Raw genomic sequence first — 22,551 nt, 5'->3', positions numbered from 1 at the left:
TCCCAGTGACCTCTGAAGGCAGGACTGCAGGGGGTAGGAAGGGAAGGAGGAGTGGTGCAGGGTGTAAACATGGAAGCGTTTGCCTCAGTAAATTCTACTTAATATCCAGAGCCAGCTGATGCATTTTATGTCAGGTTTTCCCTCATAATGGAAATGGTGCCTCTTTCCACCCACTCTGTATTATAAAGTACTTTAAAAGTTAAGTGCTATATAAATGCTAGATTTTGCTGTATTTATACTGATGTGACAGGATGGATGGGAGTATTTTAAAAGTCTGTGGACACCATCTTCAGAGGAAATAAATCAACAGGAGTAGTAAGCTTGCTCTTCATTCTCAGATCACAGATGAATTTCTAGGAACTTGTCCAAAAGCAGTTGGGTGGGAGGGAAAGAAGAAGCAATGTGATAACCAAAATGGTTTCTAAATAAATAAAATGTTTTTCAAAGCTTTCCATGAGGCGTCAGCGGGCTTTCAAGTAAGTTCCCAGTTGAGTGGATATTGCCGTTGTCGTTCTGTCAGGCTGTGCTCTCCATCTGCTCCATCGGCTTGGTTTCTAGCCCCTATGCCTGTGTCTGTGTTTTTATTCTTTGCATCTGTGATTATGTAAAGAAATAGCATAGTGGAGGGAGGGACTCAGAAATAGGTTTCCTCTAAGCACCCCCCACCCTTTTTCTAAGAGACAGAGACATTGGATCTACAGAAAATGTGCCCATTAGGCAGCAGAATCATGCCCTTGACTCTGAAATCTAGGAAACAAAATTAGGCGTTCCTTTGAAGTATTTCTCTAGTACCAATCTTCCCCTAGCAGGTAAAATTGAGTCATTCTGTTTTTGCTCTCCAAAGCATAAATCCATCTGAATCTGAGACTGGATTGTATCAACCAGATTTTCCTTTTGTTCTTCTGGTGACTTACTTCAAATTAATTCTGTTGCAAATATCTGTCTTAATGGTTTTTCTTTATGTAATCTCATCTTTCCTATGACCAGTTAAAAAGCCTTCACCAGTTACTGGAGGTACTACTTGCTCTGTTGGATAAAGACGTCCCAGAAAATTGTAAAAACTGTGCTCAGTACTTTTTCCTGTTCAACACTTTTGTACAAAAGGTAAATTATTTTTTCTAATATATTCTCATAAAACAGAAAATTTATAGTCTAAAGGAATTTTATACATGGAAAAATATAGACTGGTCAATATTGAATTTATATGATACAGTTTTATGGCTACTCTTTAAAATCTTAATTCAGGGATTATATTACTTGCAGGAAGTTGGATACAGGTAGGTGTATACTAGTTGACAGCAAAAGTCTGCATTAAAACTAGTATCTAATTATGTGTTCTGTAGCCTTTGTGAAGCAATGTGAGGCTGTTGGAACGCAAAAGAGTTTTTTAAATTATATTTTTAACAAATATTTTTATATGTAAACTAGAGGCCTGATGCACGAAATTAGTGCAAGAGTAGGCCTTCCTTCCCCCGGCTGCTGGCACTGGCTTCCCTCTGGCACCCTGGACCTGGGCTTCCCTCACAGCCCCGGCTTTGTCCAGAAGGACGTCTGGTCTAATCAGCATATTATGCTTTTATTATTATAGACTAGCAGCCCAGTGCATGAAATTCGTGACCATTTGTGATGGGATATCCCTCAGCCCAGCCTGCACCCTCTCCAATCTGGGACCCCATTGAGGGATGTCCGACTGCCCTCTCACAATCCAGGACTGCTGGCTCCCAACCACTTGCCTGCCTGATTGCCCCTAACCTCTTCTGCCTGCCAGCCTGATCACCCCCTAACCACTCCCCTGCCAGCCTGATCGACACCTAACTACTGGCCCAGTCAGCCCTAATTTCCCTCCCTTGCCAGCCTGGTTGCCCCTACTGGCCCGATTGCCCCTAACTGCCCTCCCCTACCGGCCTGGTCGCCCCTAACTGCCCTCCCCTGCCGGCCTGGTCACCCCTAACTGACCTCCCCTGCCGACCTGGTCCCCCCCCCCAACTGCCCTCCCCTGCAGGCCTGGTTCCTCCCAACTGCCCTCCCCTGCAGGCCTGGTCCCCCCCAACTGCCCTCCTCTACAGGCCTGGTTCCCAACTGCCCTCCCTCCCCTGCAGGCCTGGTCCCCCCCAACTGCCCTCCCCTGCAGGCCTGGTTTCCCCCAACTGCCCTCCCCTGCAGGCCTACTCCCCCCCAACTGCCCTACCCTACAGGCCTGGTCCCCCCCAACTGCCCTCCCCTGCAGGCCTGGTCCCCCCCAACTGCCCTCCCCTGCAGGCCTCGTCACCCCAGCTGCCCTCCCCTGCAGGCCTGGTCACCCCCAACTGCCCTTCCCTGCAGGCCTGGTTGCCCACAACTGCCCTCCCCTGCCGGCCTGGGTCCCCCCCAACTGCCCTCCTCTGCTGGCCCAGTCACCCCTAACTGCCCTCCGCTGCAGGCCTGATCGTCCCCAACTGCCCTCCCTTTCAGGCCTGGTCCCTCCCAACTGCCCTCCCCTGCAGGCCTGATCGCCCACAACTGCCCTCCCCTGCCGACCATCTTGTGGCAGCCATCTTGTGTCCACATGGGGGTGGCCATCTTGTGGGTTGGAGTGATGGTCAATTTGCATATTACCTCTTTATTATATAGGATTATAGCATTTAAAAATTTACTCCTTAAAACTTCTCATTTAACTGTTTTTAAAACTGATTTTTGTCTGGGTAGGAATATAATTTGTCGTTCTCAATATCTTGTGACAGCAAGGTATTAGGGCTGGAGACCTCCTCCTGCGGCATTCAGCTCTGCGACACATGATCAGCTTTCTCCTGGGGGCCAGTCGCCAGAACAATCAGGTAATGCTGCTTGCCAGCCGTAGGTAGCCGTCGTTTTGTAGTCCCTTTACTTCTCTGTGTAGGTGACAAATATTTTTAATCTCATAAGAGCCCAGGTACTAATACTACACAGACTTTAAAATTCTTTATAGTTCAATTATTTTTACAGCTTTTCTCAGAATTTCCTAATAATAACAACCCTTGGAAATGACTAACTAGAGTATCATTTAAAATGTGAAGTATCATAGCAGCAAAGATGGGTCCTGATGGGGGGATTCAAAACCCTGCAAGGCTGGCGCTGCCAGCAAGGCTGTTCTGGTGGCAGTCACTTCCGGAATGCTGATAACAAGGCCAGAATTCAAATGTGAAATTGTAGTGTTATACACGGGAAGGTTTACTACTGCTGCAGGTTTACTGCTGCTCATATTCAGAAAATGGAGGGAGCTTGTTTTGTAATAATAGAGTTAGGTATATGTGAAAAATGGCTCCCCTGTTGAAGTTTCTATATTGGTGTGTTTTTCCCATCTATTGTATTTCTTTTGTTTGATAGATTTAAAATACATGCGATGTGAAGGTGCAGTAATGATAAATGCTATTTATAGAGCTCCTGTTATGTGCTAGACCAGTGGTCGGCAAACTCATTAGTCAACAGAGCCAAATATCAACAGTACAACGATTGAAATTCCTTTTGAAAGCCAAATTTTTTACACTTAAACTTCTTCTAATGCCACTTCTTCAAAATAGACTTGCCCAGGCCGTGGTATTTTGTGGAAGAGCCACACTCAAGGGGCCAAAGAGCCGCATGTGGTTCGCGAGTCACAGTTTGCCAACCACAGTGCTAGACACAACTGGTCATTTGATATGCCATAGCATTGATACAGTTAATAAACTAGGCAGTTTCATCCCCATTCTCGGGCGAGAATTACAGCACAGACAAGTTCAGTGACTTGTGCAAGGTCACAGAGCTAAAGTGTTGTGGGGTGGGATTCAGACCCAGCTCCGGTGTCCCCTGTATGGAACGCACCGCATAGGAGCTTTCGTCCCTTTATAAGGGGGGACAGACGTGCTGCTCCGGCCTCCTCAGGCTCCTGTCTACACCGCGCTTCTCTCACTCGTCAGTATTAACAAGCAAGTCTGGCTCCTAGCCTGCTCAGTGTAAGGATATCATGTTGAGATTTACAATCTCCATTTTTACTCAAGCTCTTCTGCTTCAGGGACTCCTGTTGTTTTGCATTTATGGAGCCCATAGCATTGAAAACATTTTCACTTTTAAGGTTTCATTTGTTTTTCACAACCATGAAGTGGCCAGAGCAGGTAGGTTATGTCCTCCATTATACCAAGAGGTTGGGCAGTGTTACCGTAATCCGCCCACACCCACACAGTGAGTGGGAAGGGATGGGGGCAGGAGGGCTGGGCCCCCAGGTCACCAGCCTCATGGGTTTTCCCCATTACACTGAGGTTCAGGGAAATTGCCTGGCACATAGTGAGCACTCAGTACCTAACTTAGAATACACGAATGGATTCGTTTCAGAATGTGAGTTAATGTGTCTGAGGGGAAAACACTGTTAAGCTAGCTCAAAACCTATGGCTTTTTGTACTTGGACCTCTTTTGCTATCAATATTGATAAATAATTGTGGCCCAAATTATCATGAACCAGCAGGTCCTTTCCCTTTCTCGCCATGTTATTTCTAATCAAAACACAAACGTCCACTTCATGTTCTCTGACCACAGATACGGCGATGGAGTTCCGCACAAGCACGAGAATTTGGGAATCTTCACAACACAGTGGCATTACTTGTTTTGTATTCAGATGTCTCTTCCCAGAGGAATGTTGGTGAGTTTAATGTGTCTTTAGTACATCGGAAAAATGAAATGATACTGAATTTGTCAATAGTGCATGGAGGGTAATGGTAGCAATTAAATGGATATTACTTATTCCTCATTTGGCTATTTGATATTGTTTTAATTCCTGTTAAACTTCACTTTATTTTAATAGTTTGTCACAAGGGAAAGTAAATCATTTATTTGGGGGGAGGGGTGTGTAAGTTTTAAAAAGCCTCTAGAATTAAAGACCAATTCAGAGTTCATTCATTACCATAATTGGCACAACTGATGTAGTGGTAAAATTGCCTTTATGTGGGTTAGTTTCCTAGCCGTGTGAACTTGCCCAGGCCACCTGGCCCTCTGATTCTCAGTACAAAATGGAAATACTAAAAGCATAACCAATAGTTCAGTCCTCATTTAATAGAGCAGAGACACAATTCTCCTATATAGTTATCCAAAGCCACTGGAAAATATTCAATGTTTTCTGTGTGCTGTGCCTGCCCATAGTCCTTTTAGTTTATCGATTGTGTTTGTGATCCCCTCAGCAAACCTGTGAGAGGGATATTACCCCCTTCTGTAAATGAGGAAACTAAGATACAGAGAGGTGTAGTAACTGCACAAGTCCACAGCTAGTAAGTGGCATAGCAGCCAGTGTGTGAATGCAAGCCTCTGACCCAGAGGCCGTGATTGGGTTTCAATGTTGTATGACCAGTAAGATCTGAACACTGGAAACGAGATAAAAATCACTCTGATCCAGCAATGCTTATTGATCCTCTAAAGGGACTTGGGGAACACTTGGATGGTTTGAGGTAGAGTTTGCTTCCTAAATCTGACTCATTCATCTAAAAAGACAAAGTTGCCTAAACTTGAGTTGAGATAGGTTTGTAGAAGAGGATAGTGTGAGTTCTTGTTTTTGTAGCAAAAGGAGTAACCCCTTGCATGTGGGTTAATTCTGCTTAGAATAGGTGGTGTTTGAGGAACACAAGGGTCTCGTCCAGTGTCTATTCAGAGTCACATTGGGCATTTTTTCCACATACGATTTATATTTTTACTTCTTTGAAAGATTGTGTAGAGATCTTAATAATCACACCTACAACTTAGGCAGACATTGAAATAAGAGGTAAACATTTTCTCCTGTCTCCAAGTGTGGCTTCCTCCCTGGACTGAGAGAGCATGTTGTGAGTACACGGCAGTTGTGTGTTTGAAGCTTGAGAGGATGAATGGCTTTGTGTTGTAGATGTCTATTTCGTGAAATAGCATCAAGTGAGACAGGCTTTGTTTCTCTGGTCTCCTGAAGCTCCGGGTGTATTTAAACAACGGCCACCTATCAGCATTGCTCCTTCAAGCCCTCTGCTGCCCCTCCATGAGGAAGTAGAAGCCTTGTTATTCTTGTCTGAAGGGAAGCCTTACCTGTTAGAGGTATGTCCTTGTTCTTCTAAAGCCATTTTCTCTTTATTTCTCCTATTGAGGAAAAACACCTTTTGTTATTTGTTATTAGTTATATTTTGCATGTTATTCTGATAAGGGTATTGTTAGGAGAAGAAATTATTCTTTCACATTAATTTTTCTTCCTATGTATACGTCAGAAGGAAATAATCAGTTGAAGAGAATTATTAGTTCTCTCTTCAACCAACAAATGGACTTGGACCTCCAGGTTCGGCCCAACTAACTACCTTTCTAGGTCCCAGTAGGTAAATGGCACCTCACCAATCACAGTTACTCAGTTTATTATCAGAGGTTTTTGTTCCCAGTCTTTTTTATGTGTCCCCAATCCTGAAATAATACAACTCTGAGGCACACACCTTTTTTAAACCTCAAGAGTATGGAAGTGGGGTGCTCACAGCACTCTGTGTGGCCTGCCTGCAGTCCCGTCACCTCCCCTTCCACCCAGAGCTGCCCCTTCTTGAGAATTTAATCTTCCAGTCCTTCCATACCTTGATTTACATAGATATGACTCCATGCATCATACTGGTTTTGTAACTACATTAACAGTGCTATGCTACATATCTTTTGTAAGCTGAACATCATGTATTTTGGGGATCTATCAGTCATTATTTTAATCTGGGGGGGGACATTTACCTTTGAAAATCTGATGAAAGTGACTCAGGAAAAAGGTGCACATTTGCACAAAATTGTGTTAAATGTTAGGCAGCTCTGAACACCCTGAAATCTATGCAGGGAGCTCTAGCAGTGAAAGCAGCCCTGTTTTGAGGCAGTGTTGATGATGTTAAATCTGAGTCTGTCAGTCAAACCAGAAACAGCCTGTCGACACTGACAGGAGCGCTTCTCCTCTCATCCCTCGCACCAGGTGATGTTTGCTCTGCGCGAGCTGACGGGCTCGCTCCTGGCGCTCATGGAGATGGTGGTGTACTGCTGCTTCTGCAACGAGCACTTCTCCTTCACCGTGCTGCACTGCATTAAGGTAGGGCTCCCTGGCCTGCTGCCGGCCGGTGGCCTTTGCTCCCAGTTAGCATGCTGCTTCTAATGCCTCCGTTGGTTTTCCTGATATTAAAAATAATGTGGGTTTGTTTAAGAAAACAACTCAGCCCTGGCCAGTTTGTTCAGTGGTTAGAGCATCGGCCCTCAGACCTTCAGGGTCACAGGTTTGTACCTCCGTTGCAGGCTCGATCCTCGGCCCCAGTCGGGGTGAGTGAGGGAGGCAGCCAATCAATCTGTCTCTAACATCAATGTTTCTCTCTGTCTCCTCCTCCTCCCTTCTTATATTCTCTAAAAATCAATGGAAAAAAAATCCCTCCAGTGAGGACTTAAAAAAAAGAAAAGAACTCAGTATCCCATCATTCACTGACAATCACCATGAACATTCTCTTATATTTCCCTTTTATTTTCTACACATGTATTTTAACATAACTGGGATTTTATTGTCTTTATGATTTTGTGGGGGTTTTTTCACTTAACACTATAAATATTTTCCATATTATTAAAAATGTACCTGTGGGTATAATATTTCATCCTCTCATTACCATGATTTACCTGAGCATTCTCTTACCAGCAACACGTTTGCTTTCGGTTCAGTTTTTAACTGTTAAGAATAATACTTTATAGTTAATAATGCTGTGTGACCATTACTTTGTAAAATGTTTTCCAATTTCATATTATTTCCCTCTGGCAACATTTTAAAAATCAAAAGTAGGGTTTTCTCACCTAAAAAGGTGATACAGTTCCTTTTGAAGCTCTGGTCAGTATGCTAATTACTGCTACTTCTGTGGCACTTACTGGATGCCAAAGCACTGTTCCAAGCAGAGTACATATTTAGCTCACTTAATTCTCAAGTAGTCCTGTCAGGCAGATACTATTGTCAGCATTTTATAGTTCCAGAAACTGAGGCACAGAGTAAATAACTTGCCCAGGGTCTCAGCTAGTAAGTGGCAGAGTGGGAATTTGAACATGGGCAGTCTGGCTCCAGGGCTGTGCTCTTAACCATATTGTTTACTGCCTTTCTAGGGATTACTAGAAAAACCTTTAAGCCTACACAGATCATTTTTATTAGTTTTTAATCTTTAATAACATGGATAATACATGAATGCATTCTCTGACAACACCAACCAATCTTGCCCCCACTCCTCTCCCCCCCCAGGGGCCAATACTGCCACATTGGTAGGGGTCCTTCCAGGCTTCTTTCTGTAAATTCACACCATGTGTATTCGTTTCTGCCCACAAAATTTCTGCAACACTCTCTTACCTGCACCAGGATTTATAGTAGTGATACAGGTGGTGCTGACAAGTAGCAGGTGATTAGTGGGTTATGTCTTCAGACTCTCAAAATGTTTTGCCCTCAGCCTGTTCTGTGCAGACCTATGTCAGAGGTGACTGAGTGCCTCCCTTTACTGTTTACTGACTATGTGGCTTCAGGCAGCTTTCCTCCTCTCACAGTGGGAGGGAGTGTGACATGACCTCACAGGTGGTGGGGAGTCCGTGAGGCGTGGAGAGAGAAATGCTCGCTTGGTGCCAGACCTGACACCGGGAAGGTAGTGATGCAGGGTCCTCGGCCCCATCCATGTGTCTGTGTGAGGCTGTTAAAATGCACACAGGAATGAGTCTTCTGAACCTTGTTTTCTTCACAGCTGTGTCTTGGCAGGTTTTTCTGTTTCATAAACCAAATTTTCTTCCATACTCCACTCAGCATACTTATCTCAGAGCATACTCATTTGCATTCTCATAGCAACAGCAGCATATTCTGGAAAACACAATAGGATATGTATAGATGAAATTAAAATGTGGACCTCTTTAGTGACTTCACATTCTCTTCTTTCTGCCCTTCCTCCTCTCTCCTTCCTAACCATGGAGCGTTGCAGCTGGGAGGACCGCAAAGGTGGTTTGTTTCAGTCCCCAGATTTAGCACTTGGGGAAACTGAGGCCCCCAAAGAGAAGAATTGACTTGGCCAAGGTTAGCCAGATAGTGGGGGAACTAGGGCTTGAATCTGACATTGTTGGCTGATACGCCAATATGCTTTCCACTGAAGACTTACTGGAATTTTCTTTTTAAAACCATTTCAGAACCAACTAGAAACAGCTCCACCACACGAGTTAAAGAATACCTTCCAACTACTTCATGAGATATTGGTAAGTCATACATGTTCTGATTCACTTGTATTTAGGCATGTGTTAGCCAGCATACTTTATAAATTAAAAGTTGCCTGTCCTTATATTGTTTTTCCATTCATTATCCTGCACTTACTAAATCCTCCTCATATCAGTCTTCTTTTTGTGCAACACTGATTTACAGGTGAGCAATAATAAAACCTTACCTTGTAGGGGCTTGTGGTTTAGTGAGGGAGCTAGACAAGTACAGAAGCAGTTGTCGTACAGAGAGCAAAGGAGCAGTGGATGGCTCTGCTGTGGCTAGGGGGCTGTGCTAAGCACAAGTATTATCTTGTTTAAACCTCAAGGTAACCTCAGGTAAGTTGCTGGCTCTATAGTTCACTCATATCTGAGGTACCCTTGATTGTCTTTCTACTACTAAAAATATTTTTACAAGCATGAAACTGAAATGTAACTGACTATAGGATACATGTCAATTTTGGAAATATAAAAAATGGGGGAAATTCAGTTATAATCAGCAAAGTACAGTATCAATTAGAAATTAGAACTTAGAGAAGTGGAGTGATTTGCCTAAGACCAACCTCTAATAAATCACAAAGCCAAGATCTGAGCCATGCAGTTTGCCCCATAGCCCATGCCCCCCACCAGGCCCCTGGATTGATGGCTCAGTGAGCTGGAAGGAGGTGTGTGACTACAAGGAGTGGAGCTGAGTGGGGCGTGGGAAAGAAGCCCAAACCGGAGCATGCCAGGCTCAGGGACCAGTGAGGGGACCTCTTCCTATAGGACTGTGGCTGCACACTGCAGCCTGGGAGCACATCCTGCCCATGTGCCTGTTTTATTGGCCCACGTGGTTTTGTTTTCTGATTTCTAGATATAGCCTATCTGGAGAAAGCAGCTAACCTGGCCACATTGGTCCCATGTCCTGCAGGCCACAGTCACCTAGAGCAGCAGCAGCCTGTCCCCTTTGCTGGGGCACATGACCTCCAGGTCCCTGCTGCCCTCACTGCTCCTTATTGGCTCTTACTTTGCCCATTTTGCTCATTTCTTGTCATCCTAGCCTCTAGATTGAAATTTGCAACCTCTGCTGTCAGTGACGGGCGCCATGGAAAGGTTTTAAGAAGGAAAGTTCTGTGGCCTTATTTATGTTTTAGAAAGATGGCCCTGGCAGTTGTTGGAAGGATGGACTAAAGGAGGAAGCAGGGTCGGTGTTGGAAGACTTATACAGAAGTGTGTGACAGTAATCTGAGTGTGAAATAACACGGCCTGTGCTGAGGCAAGACCAGCGTCGAAGGGGTCAAGAGACGTTTTGGAAAGAAAATCAATAGAATTTGGTGACTGGTTGTGAGCTAGTGAGAAAGACTAGCCCAGAAGCTCCTTAAAGAGAGGGAGGAGGGACTGGGTTCCCTTTAGGTCCCTAAGACTTGGTGTAGGCCTATAGGCCTTGGCACAGGGTAGGCACACCATGAATGCCATTTATAGAAAGCCTGTCTTTCTGGCCCTTTGCCTCCTTTCAGTCCTGGTGCTTTTACAAACTTTGGAAGGTTTGCTCCTCAGAAGCAGGGCTGCATATTGTTCATCTGCTCAGCAACAAACGTGTCGAGTCGGTTCACTGTGCACAGTCGGGTGTGAGGCACTAGACGCACAGTGAGAGTAAGACAGTTCCCGCCCTGTGGACTTGTGCAGCCTGTGTTGTAGCAAAACTGACCTGGTTTGGTAAACAGGTTAAACTGTAAACCTCTCATCCTCAGGATCATGAAATATCCGTCCTTATAACCCACAGAGAACTGTGGGTGTCGGTCAGAGCACATTGATAGGAAATAAATGGATCTTCAGATACTACTCGGTAGTTTTTCATCCGTAGTTTAAAATGTAAGATGTTGAGATACATGGCAGTGACATGATATTTATACTGGGTTTTGTTAAGTTAGAACCTATGGAATTATGTTTTTTAAAAAGAGGCACCAGTGGCTATAACCTAAGTTCTTCTTTCATTTACCAACCTGTTTCCTTCCTCTCACAGGTCATTGAAGATCCCATACAAGTAGAGCGAGTCAAGTTTGTGTTTGAGACAGAAAATGGACTACTAGGCAAGTATGCCTTAATGGGAAGTGTCAGCAGTGAAGGTGCAGGTAGCCAGTCTCCTCCCTGATTGATGGGTCTGCCTTCCGCCTCCCCAGTCCATCTCCCACACCACCCCCACGTCCCTGGCATACATCAGTGAGGAATCAAACAGAAGTCTGATTAAGGCGTTGGGTTCCCTCATTTTGGTCATGAGAATTAAAACCAATGACCTGATCGTCCTGGACACTCTCCTACCTTTAGTCGGTAAAGTGCAACTTGGGGTCCTAACAGGGTTAGGAGAGAGTCAGGGGTGCTGTGACTTTTAAACAAGCTAAAGGCACTTTCTAAGGCAAGAAACTTCATTCCACTCTCTAGCCATTGGGGAGGAAAACGAAAACCAGGCTCAGGATGTTGTCAAAATCAGGAAATGTGGTTGTTTTTCGCCTGCAGTATAAATGCACCCAAATTTCTGTTGTCTATTCATAAAAGGTTTTTGGCAAAGTTTTTCTTTTCAGAAGGCTGAAGTGGCTTTAGTGAGCAATTTCTTAGAAAAGTTTGGTTAAAAATAGTCTCCAACTCCCACCATCCACCTGTATTTCCAGTTAATCGGAGTCATTTCACATTCTGGTTATGTATTAAGAAAAGATTTAGGACTTCCTTTATTTCAGAACAGAAACTTAAGTTTAAAAAGTTCTGTAGTTGCAACTCTCTAGACCACCCCTTGGATGGTGGGCTCTACTCAGAGCTCCCACCCAGGCTCTGGAACTCCCAGACCAGGGGTACACTCCCAGGAGCGGGACCACATATTAGTCATCTTTCAACCCCAAAAGCCCAGAGCAGGGAATCTGTGGTGAACTGAACTAAGACCGTAAGTTTCCATTTGTCACGCTAACAGTGTTCCAACTACTGTGTCAGCAGTGTGGTGGGCGGAAAAGCTTGGCGGTGTCTAGGTGAATAATCAGCCAATATAAATGTTAGCTCCTTCTGTTTCTCCTTAAAGTCAAACTCGCACCACCACGTATGTTTCTTGAATACTACTTAGTATTTCTACCCTTTAGAACTTATGGGATCCTCTAGAGTCAGCACCATGCTTTTAATTTAGTTCTTTATCTGTTTGTCAGAGTAGTTTGTTGTAAGTTTTCAGAACAGGGGACCCATTTTCATCTTAGTGCTTTATTGTTCAAATTTTCTCTTCTCTCCCTTCAGCTCTGATGCACCACAGTAATCATGTGGACAGCAGTCGCTGCTACCAATGTGTCAAATTTCTGGTAACTCTTGCTCAAAAGTAAGTATTGATTCAAAAATGAAGGGAGGAAATGGTTACAAGTCAAATATGACCAGAAAAAACCTGCCTTGTGTTAGTACCTGGAGAGAGTGCCTCAGTCAGGGCGTGATTGCTGGGATGGCACAGAAACCTATGCAGGTGATCTCAGAGAGATGTGAAGGGAAGTGTTAAAAGAGTAACAGACCTTACAGAACCCGAGAAACAAGCTAACCCACCAGGCTTTGTGCAGGAAGGGTGGGGATCAAGGTGGGAGCCTCCACTCGAGAGGCTTTCGTAGTGTGGCTACAGCTCTTTCAGCTCTAGGTCCCCACTTTCATAACAGCCTCTCGAGACAGAATCCTATTAGAGTTGCTTACACTTAATGCAGACACCGTGCTAAATACTTGGCCTGTGTTCTCATTTAGTCTTTGCAATAGCTGTGAGGTTACGGACTGTTTTATGTCCCACGTCACAGGTGCAGTCAGAGCTAGGCTGTCTGGCTTCAAGCAAAGGTTCTTTTTTCTTTTTGCTTTAGTTGTGGTAAAATGTACATAACATGAAAGTTACCATTTTAACCATTTTTAGGTGTAAGTTCAGTGGCATTAAGTACATTCACATTGTTGTGCAACAAACACCATTATCCCATCTTCAGAACTTTTTAATCTTCCTTCCCAAATGGAAACTTGATACCCATTAAACATTAAACAGTAACTCCCCATTCTTCCACCCTCTGGCCCCTGGAAAACTTCATTCTACGTTCTCTTATGAATTTGACTACTCTGGGTACCTCATATAAGTGGAATCATCCAGTATTTGTCCTTTTGTCACTTAGCATGATGTCTTCAAGGTTTATCCATGTTGTAGCATGTCAGAATTTTTCCCCTTTTTAGGGATAAATAATATTTCATTGTGTGGATATACCACATTTTGCTTATCCATTCATCTGTCAGTACACACTTGAAATGCAGAGGTTCTCGATGTTACAAGCGACCTTAGTGGTTTGCTGCGTTAGTTCCCCTACTTAGTACAAGAGCAAACAAAAGATCAGAGTAACTGCAAGATGACCCAGAGTTATTGAGCAGACCGCACTGCCATCTCTGAGTCTTACCTGACGGAGCCTTCTTTATAGCTTACTTTATTTTGCTCCAGATTTTTGCTGATTCTTAGGCATGGGTATTGCTATCCCTGAACTTGTACCAAAATAAGAATGAAAAATCTGTTTGGCTTAATCTGCTGTATTTGAGCATCCTAAACAGATATTAATGAGAATCTCACTGAAATAATGCATGAACATACGTTTCCATATGATATAACATTGCGGACACAGATGGAGATCATCCTGCCACAATTGTGCATTCATTAATTAGGTTTGATATTGGCAGCATGTTTTCGTTAAGTACTTGCCTAGGAATGGCATTTCCAAGTAGTGTTGGGGCCACATAGTATATCTGCTGCCAACAGACACATAGTCCAGATTCCAATGTCTTTATGTATACTTTCATATCCCTCACACATCTGTTTTATATACACTCACTAGTGGCAACATCACCATCAGCACTGTCTTCAAATATGAAGGACAGCTTTCCAGAAAGTCAAATAAAAATAGAAAAATAGATGGTGGCTATAAGATCGTGTTTAAATATAATATGCTTCCTTATTCAGGTCACAAATATTTAAGATTAGTTTGATTCTAGCAAGAGGTCATTTATTAAATGTACTATTTGCTATGGGGGTTTTATTTTTCATTCTTCAATTTTGAATTTTAATAGAACTGAGTAGATGAGTTAGAGATAGATGAGACTTTTCACTATGTGTTTACCTTTCATTGCCTTTTGTATAAAGACAACTGAACTTTAGTGAAAGTAGCATTTGTGTTTCAAAATAAAAAGGGTGCTGTAGAGTAAATAAGTACCTTTTCAAAGAAAGCGTTTGGCTAATAGAAATCTCCAATGGCCAGGTGTCCCGCTGCTAAAGAGTACTTCAAGGAGAACTCCCACCACTGGAGCTGGGCTGTGCAGTGGCTGCAGAAGAAGGTAATGCGTGGTGAACCTTCTGGTTATGACGTAGGAATCGTAGGAGCACGTCTTGTCAGGGAAGACCTCTCAAACGTAATTTGAAACAGGTCTCAAAGTATTTTCAGTCTTCAAACATTTTTTAGTACAGTTGATACCTATTTTTATGCATTAAATTTGCATCTTAATATATGCATCTTAACTTTATAGGTGAAAAAGTGGGGAAGGTTGTGTAAGAAGTAGAATTTTACAAGCTCTTGAGAGTGGAAGTGAAATTTTCCAGGAAAGACTCTGCTGATGTGATAAAAGGGCTACGACTTTAAAAGATATACTACTTTAGATGCTTTTATATTCTGCTATCTAAGGGTAGAAATCGCAGACTCATGTGGGCTTGTTTGTTACCTCTGATGGCATTTCTGACCTTCTGTCTCAGATGTCAGAACATTATTGGACACCGCAAAGCAATGTCTCTAATGAAACGTCAACTGGAAAGACTTTTCAGCGGACAATTTCAGCTCAGGTGAGGGTTGTCTTTTGGTTTTGTGTGGCTTGAAATCCCTTAGGTAGGATTTTTAGTATGTTTCTCAGAAACGGCAGCCTCAGAGAAGAGAGGTATGGGTTGAAAATGAGAAGGGGCAAAAGAAATGATTGCATTTCTATGAAAAGACAGCACATTGGTGTACAGTTCACAGATTATAGAAGAAGAGCCGTATGGGTGGGTCGGTCCAGCCCCCACATGGCCCAGAAGTTGAGGGGAGCTCTGGGGCTGCCATGAAGGCACCACCCTCGCGGCTCCTGGAGCCTCCAAAGGTCCGGTGAAGGGTGGTCTTCCTGGCGATGTCGCTGCCGCTGCCCACCCCCTGACTTTTCCTTCTGTCCGATTCCCTCAAGGACACACTAGCATACGCCACCGCTTTGCTGAATGAGAAAGAACAGTCAGGGAGCAGCAACGGGTCGGAGAGCAGCCCCGCGAATGAGAACGGAGACAGGCACCTGCAGCAGGTATGACCGGGCGTCCCCGTGTGCAAGGGCAGCGCCTGCTCTGGAGTTTCCCAAAGCCAATTTCATAATCAGGAGAAACGGAGACCAGCTCCATCCTCAGTGCTCTCTGCGCAGGACCCACTCCCAGTGCCCACAGGGAGGAACCGTGCTACCAGGTGGAAGGCATGGCAGGCTTTGACCTCCGTGTGTGGCTGGCTGTTCTAACGAGGCCACAGACAGAGCCAGGCCACAGCGGATTCGTTCCAGCTTGTCAGCCTCACTGCGGGGCTGTGACGATCACCTCCAGCTTTTGCTTTCACCAGCCTCCAGGAAGCATGGACCCTTGAGAGGAGGGGCCTCATGCCATTGAAATCGACCTACTTATTGGGGAGTCAAGGAACAATTTTAAGCTTACTTTAAAACCAACAACATTCCTAGCACCAATTACTGTAGAGAAAAAGGAATGAAATGTTGACTGAACATCTGTGTGCAGAACGATGAGGCAGGCGTGAATGTGATGCCGTGTCTGTGTCTGCCCTCCACTCTGCCCTTCCAGAAGGGCAGTCCCCTTGTAGCTCCGTAACAGGGCTTGGCAGAGGCCTCACTAAATGACTCCTGGGCATGTTGTAGTGTCTTTTTTCTTTTTAACCTTTTGGATCCTCAGTGACAACCTTGTGAGGTCACTATTACCCCGATTTTAGAGAAGGGAAACAGGCTCACCTACTTTATTTACAGAGAAAAGAAAAGCTGTCAGACAGGAGCTCCTGCAGCTGCCGCTCCTAGCCTCATAGCCCCTGCGAGCCCCTGTTCTCATCTGTCACAGGGAGGGCTCCTCACCCTGCCACTTTGCCAGAAACCCTGTATTCTGTCTTTTTTCTCTGTCTTTGGTATCTTAAAACTTCCTACAGATCCCTCCCAGTGGTGTTTCGATACACTTATCTCCCATCCTTTTTAAAAAACTCTCTTCTTCCCTTTTATCCCTGCCTTTTTCCTCTTCTCTGCAGCCTCACTTCTCAAAAAAATTGTCAAAACGTAACTACCTTTAATTTCTAATCTCTCACTCATTCTTCAGCCCCTTCCTGGCTGACTCCCTCCCTTCCTTCCCTCCAGCTCAGCACTGGGGTGACCTGTAGCCTCCATCTCCGTCCTCATCTGAGCTGACCACTCACAGTATCTGATGCCACTGACCAGGTCTTCCTTTTTAAACCACTCTCCTGGGCTTCCATGGCACCGCGATCTGGGTTCTCCGCCAACGTTTCGGGTGTTTCTTTCTCAGCCTCCTCCATGTCAGCCTCTTCTGGGCCATCAGGAAATATCCCTCAGTTCTGTCCTTTTGCCCCTGCCCACAGCCCTGGCCTTGGTTCTTTGGGTGCCAAACACAAACATCCAGTCCCCGCCCACCCTGCACCACAGCCGGTCCTTCTCGGCCTCCTTACTCACAGATAGCCCCTGCGTACCGGGAGTCGCTCATGCTGCAGGCATTTTCACCACCTGTCATTGACCTTTGAAAGACCTCTCATCCATCTGTTCTGTCGAGTAAGCACCTTAGACTCCTGGGTCTCTGTAAAATCTGCCTGCCGCCACTCGATTCTCCCCTTCCTTCACGAAACCTTTCAGCAGCTTCCACTGCTGCTAGCGTGGAGGCCGGATCCTCAGCAGTCCTCCTTGATTTGGCCCCTGCTTTCCTCCCTCTCATTTTCTGAGTTCTAGATACAGTGGCCTTTCTATTCATCAAATGTACTTCTTCCTTCCACCCCTACTCTCCCCTGTCTGACTCCCCCTCAGCTTACACTCCCCTTTGCAGGGAGACTCCCTGCTTCTCTCACCCCCACCCCGCCCAGCTAGATCAGTCTCAAGACGCATACATGGTTACCATTCAGAACCCTTAGTGTACAGGGTGGGCAACAGTAGGTTTACAGTTCCTGTGGAATATAATAATCCTATCCTATATAATAAAACCCTAATATGCAAATCTGACTGAACGGTGGAATGACTGGTCACTATGAACTGGCCACCGGGGGGCAGACGCTCAACATACGAGCTGCCCCCTGGTGGTCAGTGCGCTCCCACAGGGGGAGCGCTGCTCAGCCAGAAGCCGGGCTCACGGCTGGCAAGTGCAGCGGCGGTGGCGGGAGCCTTTGCAGCAGCACTAAGGAGCAGTGAGCTGAGCGGTAGGGAGCAGCAAGCAGGCGGGCGGTAAGGAGCAAGGGGTCCTGGACTGCCAGAGGGCACAGGCCGGGCTGAGGGCCCCACCCCCCACCCCCAGTGCACGAATTTCGTGCACCAGGCCTGTAGTAAATAATACAAGAGTAAACTTTTGCATATTCACAACTGTAAACCTACTTTTCCCCACCCTGTATAAACCAAAGGCCACAGGGTTGGTGAGGGGCAGCATTCAGGCCTGGGCGTGACCTAGAGCCATCTGTGGCCTTTAGGCAGCGTTTCTGGCACGCGATGTCGGGCTCTAGGCCTCCCTGGTTCAGCCCACAGCTCCGCAGAGTCTAACGGGAGCTGCCTGTGCTGTTGTGGCAGCATTGTGACTGGGCTAGGCACCGGCTTGTCTCGGTGACCGCATGAGAACATAGAAATTTAAGCTTTGCATAATCTGTCAAATGTAAGGTGTTAACAGTTTTGTTTTATTACCCTTTGGTAAACATTACCTTGTTAAATGAGGACGTTTAAACTACAGAACACAGTCGGCATACAATAACCTTTTTCTCTAACTTCTCTATGTGTGAATTTCCTGCTCTTTCTCAAAGGGTTCAGAATCGCCTATGATGATTGGCGAGTTAAGAAGTGACCTTGATGACGTGGATCCCTAGAGGAACGTGTCCAGCACACGATGGGGAGTCACATCGCAGTTCCTGGATGCTCAGCACCTGTTTGAAACCAGAACGTCACCCAGAACCCTTTAGAAGAACCTGGAGATGGGCGGGGAGAGCCTGCCACGGCCCGCGGAGCGTGTGTGAGGAAAGCACTGTGGCCAGGAGTGGGCTCTTTGCAGTGGAGCGCGCCGGCCTGTGGATCAGCTGCCCCAAGGCAGATCCACACGTGGGTTAACATTTCTGTGGCGATTTTACAAAATAAACCCAGTGGCAGACTTTTGTTACATGAACATACAACAGTGAGTGAGGGTAAAGCTGCGGCTTTCTCTACGATGCTATAGAAGAAATTCTTTTGGTTTTTATTTTTATTTTTTTAAAGCAATCTGCCTTTAGATGTGTGGAGGCAAATTTTTAATCTTGTAGTAACATTGATTAGGGATATCAAATTTAAGGTTATGTAAAGATATGTGATAAAATTCCTTTCATTGTAAAATAGTAAAGAATTCAGTTTACACAGACCTTTGTATTTAATATGTCTCCCTATTTGTACAGAATTGCAGATGGGTTTGGATGAGAGCCCTGGGCATAAACTTGGATCTTGATGAAATGTTACCAGAATTGAAAATTGGGGGGTTATTGAGCTATTCAGGGTCTTTTTCCTGATATAATTGATGTTCCCCAGGGCGCATTCTTGACATCAGTCACTAAAGAAATCGTAAGTTATTCCCAAAATAAAATTTAAAAACAGCAAAATAAGAAGCACTTTAAGGTATAATTTTATTGAGTTTAACTTCATGAAATCATCTTTTTAATGCTTGGAGACATATTGAATAAACTAGTCTTAAATCATGTGATCTGCAATCATTTATTTCCTTTTGATTAAAACAGTTGCTGAAACCCTTGGTACTGGTTGTATATGAAGTTAAATTTTTGAATTGAGGAGTCATTGCGAGTTTCTAATCATTTTAATGCAGACAAGGAATTTGAGACTTTGTTTCTCTTCAACTTGAGTGATTAACACTGAAAAGATAGGAGGAGGTTTTATTTTCCCAGAAATAACTAGGAAGCAATTGAACAAGCATCGTTTAGTTGGAATTACCAAGTATAACACCATTTGCTCGTTTCCGGTCAGGTGCCAGCTCCCCTCTGTCCCAGGGTGGGGTTGCGTATTTAACATTCTGTGTATTTTGTACATTTTGTATTTTGAGCTGCTGCACAGATTTTCCAGCCCTGTTTTGCCTTTAGTTACATGTTCTACCTTGTTTTCAACTCACCGTGCGCAGAACTGGGGGAGCCTTAGGAAGCGCCAGGTTGCCGCTGTTAGATTTGCCAAATCCAAGAGGTGTGTCCAGCCCCAAGTGCCTTTTGGTGGCTTCTGCATCATGTGACACGTGGCAGGACAGTCAGCTCTTCACTCTGTGCACTGTCAGCCCCGGTCACGGCACTACGGCCGGGGAGGTACTGTGCAGCCAGGCCAGTGTGTGACCCTGCGCCTGCCTAAGGCTGCTGGTGGCTTTTGTCAGACACCCGGTAGATGGAGGAGCCGGCTTTTAAGAGCAGAACTGTGCCCTCAGAAAAATGGTCAGAGGTAGTTTTATATGGTTCTGATGTTCTTGCAATTTTGAATGCGATGTTTTACAACTGGTTTGAGTACATGACTATTCCATACCTACTGTCTTCCTTACCCTGCCCTCCCCCTTCTCCACCGCCATCCTCACAGAAAGACTGTGGGACATGACATTGAAATGCCGGTGGTGAGATGTGTGGGGACATCGTCGCCGGCAGCTGCACTCAGGAGCCCAAATTCAGGAGTGAAATCGCCACTTCTAGTCCCTTATTTCCTATGGAAACAACGCCTTCCGCACCCCAGCACCTGCTGTCCTCGCTGTAAAGCTTCGTCCGGACCGCATCAAGATCATGTCAGCGCTCGGTTAATTTTGCTCTTGTTGCTGCAATGACTGCCCCTTCCACGTAGCCAGTAACCACTTGATTGCCAATGGCTGCAGCCTGCAAACCTGCTGATGACTTTTTTAATACACAACAAAGCGACAATTGTGACAGGCTACCTTGGAAGAGTTGTCGTTTTTATTGCCAACTTTTTTGGATGAAGACGTTTTTATAAATCTTTCAAAAAGTAGGAATTGCACAACTAACTCAATGCTGTGTGTCCTCAAGAAGCTCCCCTGGCGAGGCCCACTGTCGATGCTGCGTCTGCACACCAGAGGCATTCTGGGAGGAAAACAGATGAGCATCCCAGCGGGATGCCCGTGGCTTTCCTCAAGGTCCCTGGCAGCAAGGACAAGTGGTAGGACCTGGAGGCCATGTTCTGGCAATTGCCCTGTCTTGCCCCCCTCACCCCCCTGCTAACATTGAGGTGTGTGCAGTTACCTTCTGAGCTTGGAACCAGCAGACTGGAATTGTCCTCTGCTACCTCTTGTGTACAGGATCTTGTTTATAAATTTCAAAAGGAAGTAGATGAACAGGGAAGAATCCTACTTGTAAGTGTGGTTCATGAGTGGCAGAGTTCTTAGCTTCTAAGGGTATAAAATAAATTTTTCAAAAACGGAGAGCTGGAGTCTCACTGGCCTCTTTTTGTGCATGTCAGAGAACAACGCGGGGAGGGGAGGGGCCTGGTGTGAAACTGCCTGGTTCCTTCCGTACTTCCTGCTGGCGGTGTGAGTAGGTCCAGTCTTGAGTCATGAGAGAGAGAAGGAATCATGAGGGAGCCCAAGCTTTTCTAAGCCTTTGCCTCTCTCCTCTGGCCACTTTAGGGTTCTTCTGCAAAGCTTGGTGAAGCATGCTGAACTTGGGCTGAGGCTGACAGATGTCCCCCATAGCTTTCAGGTCTCAAGTGGTCCCAGCAGTAATGTCCTTGGTCAAGCGGGTTTCCTGCTGGACCCCACAGTCTGTCTCACTCCTAAAGCCCCGTGTTTGCACACATGTTCCCCTCTCCTGGGTGTTGGCTGCTCCAGATCTTCCTCTTCTGTGGCCACGCCCAGTGCTCCCCGCTTCCTCAACACCGCCTATATCTGCAAGAACCAGCCATTTATGTGATTGTGAGCTGTCAGGGTGTAACTACCCAGCCAACTGGTTCTGTCCCATCTACTGGGGGGCGGGGGCAGAGGGGGGCTCTTTACACAACAGAAGGGGCTACCAACACGGAGATAAAGTTCTTTGATAAAGTTCTTTTCTGGCACCCAGGCCATTGGCATCTGGCAGCTCAAGTACTTTCCATGATGTGAATTGTCAGAAACTAGTTGGGGGGGATTTTTCCTTTGCAGGCAGATTCCCTTATTTATGATAGGGGCTCTTTAGAGGTAGGCCTTGTTCAAGTCCGCTTACACTGACCAACCTGTGGAGAGGGGAGGCACGGAGAGTCCCACATTGAATGGGATGATTCTCCTTTGACAAGTCCTGAGACTGTTCTTAATTTCTAATCATAAAAAGCGATAATGGACATAGTACAACTCGTTACACAAGCATCGGGCACTCATACAACTAACTTACCCCATGCACACTGACTGCCAGGGGCTGGGGAGCGGAGAATGAGAAGGACACGGGGAACTCCGGGCTCGGGGGTGCATACAGATGACAGGGCATCTAGAACGCTGTCGGGCACGTTACCAAGCATGACATCTTGGGAGCAGCTGCTGGGGGACTCGGGGAAGCTGTGGGAAGGCACTGGTTTTACCGTAGGACAGGCATAAAACTCACAACTCGAGTACTCATCAAGTGTTTGATTCACTCAACCATTCCACAAACTTTGATGACATGCCCAGTGTTAGCAAGGACTCATCCTTAACAGGCAAATTCAGACAAGCGTCATGACACAGTTGCTTTCATTTTTTAAAGTCACCATATAATGCTACAAAACCCAGAATAAATATCTTCAAGTTACCAAAGCCAAACAGAGGTCTAGAAAAGCTGCTTGCTATAAAAAGGCAACAGAGAGCTGATTACAACACAGACCAAGGAAATAAATGCATGCTGGTTTGTTGCTTGGTGGGCGTGGGAGCTCAAGGAGGGAGAGTTGCCCTCCGTGTGTCCAGCCCTCAGAGGGCACTCTGCAGAGTCCCTGTGGATCTGGCCAGTGCCAGTCGCCCAGTGCCCTGCCCTCGCCCAGTGCTACCTCAGGTCTGTGTTCCCCCTTCCTAGCCTCAGTGTCATCCATAAAGCTGGGGTGCCCAGCCGAAACCGGTTTGGCTCAGTGGATAGAGCGTCGGCCTGCGGA

General features: G+C 45.6%; 1 protein-coding gene across 2 annotated transcripts in view; it reads left to right on the top strand.

Moving 5' to 3' along the window:
* Positions 1-20,892, top strand: part of USP24 (ubiquitin specific peptidase 24) — a 143,613-nt gene extending 122,721 nt beyond the window's left edge. The window contains exons 57-68 of one of the 2 annotated variants that reach the window (XM_079776309.1): positions 988-1,104; positions 2,721-2,813; positions 4,525-4,627; positions 5,915-6,036; positions 6,926-7,039; positions 9,133-9,198; positions 11,198-11,264; positions 12,445-12,523; positions 14,460-14,535; positions 14,948-15,034; positions 15,406-15,516; positions 18,255-20,892. In XM_079776309.1, coding sequence (XP_079632435.1) covers positions 988-1,104; positions 2,721-2,813; positions 4,525-4,627; positions 5,915-6,036; positions 6,926-7,039; positions 9,133-9,198; positions 11,198-11,264; positions 12,445-12,523; positions 14,460-14,535; positions 14,948-15,034; positions 15,406-15,516; positions 18,255-18,317 — 1,098 coding nt within the window. In that variant the 3' untranslated portion in view covers positions 18,318-20,892. The remainder of the gene's footprint in view (positions 1-987; positions 1,105-2,720; positions 2,814-4,524; positions 4,628-5,914; positions 6,037-6,925; positions 7,040-9,132; positions 9,199-11,197; positions 11,265-12,444; positions 12,524-14,459; positions 14,536-14,947; positions 15,035-15,405; positions 15,517-18,254) is intronic. The other variant, XM_079776308.1, reaches the window with a different exon arrangement.
* The last annotated feature ends 1,659 nt before the right edge of the window (positions 20,893-22,551 follow it).

The sequence above is a fragment of the Cnephaeus nilssonii genome (assembly GCF_951640355.1).
Source record: "Cnephaeus nilssonii genome assembly, chromosome: 7".
Lineage (NCBI taxonomy): Eukaryota > Metazoa > Chordata > Mammalia > Chiroptera > Vespertilionidae > Cnephaeus > Cnephaeus nilssonii.
This window is presented reverse-complemented; position numbering and strand designations above follow the sequence as displayed.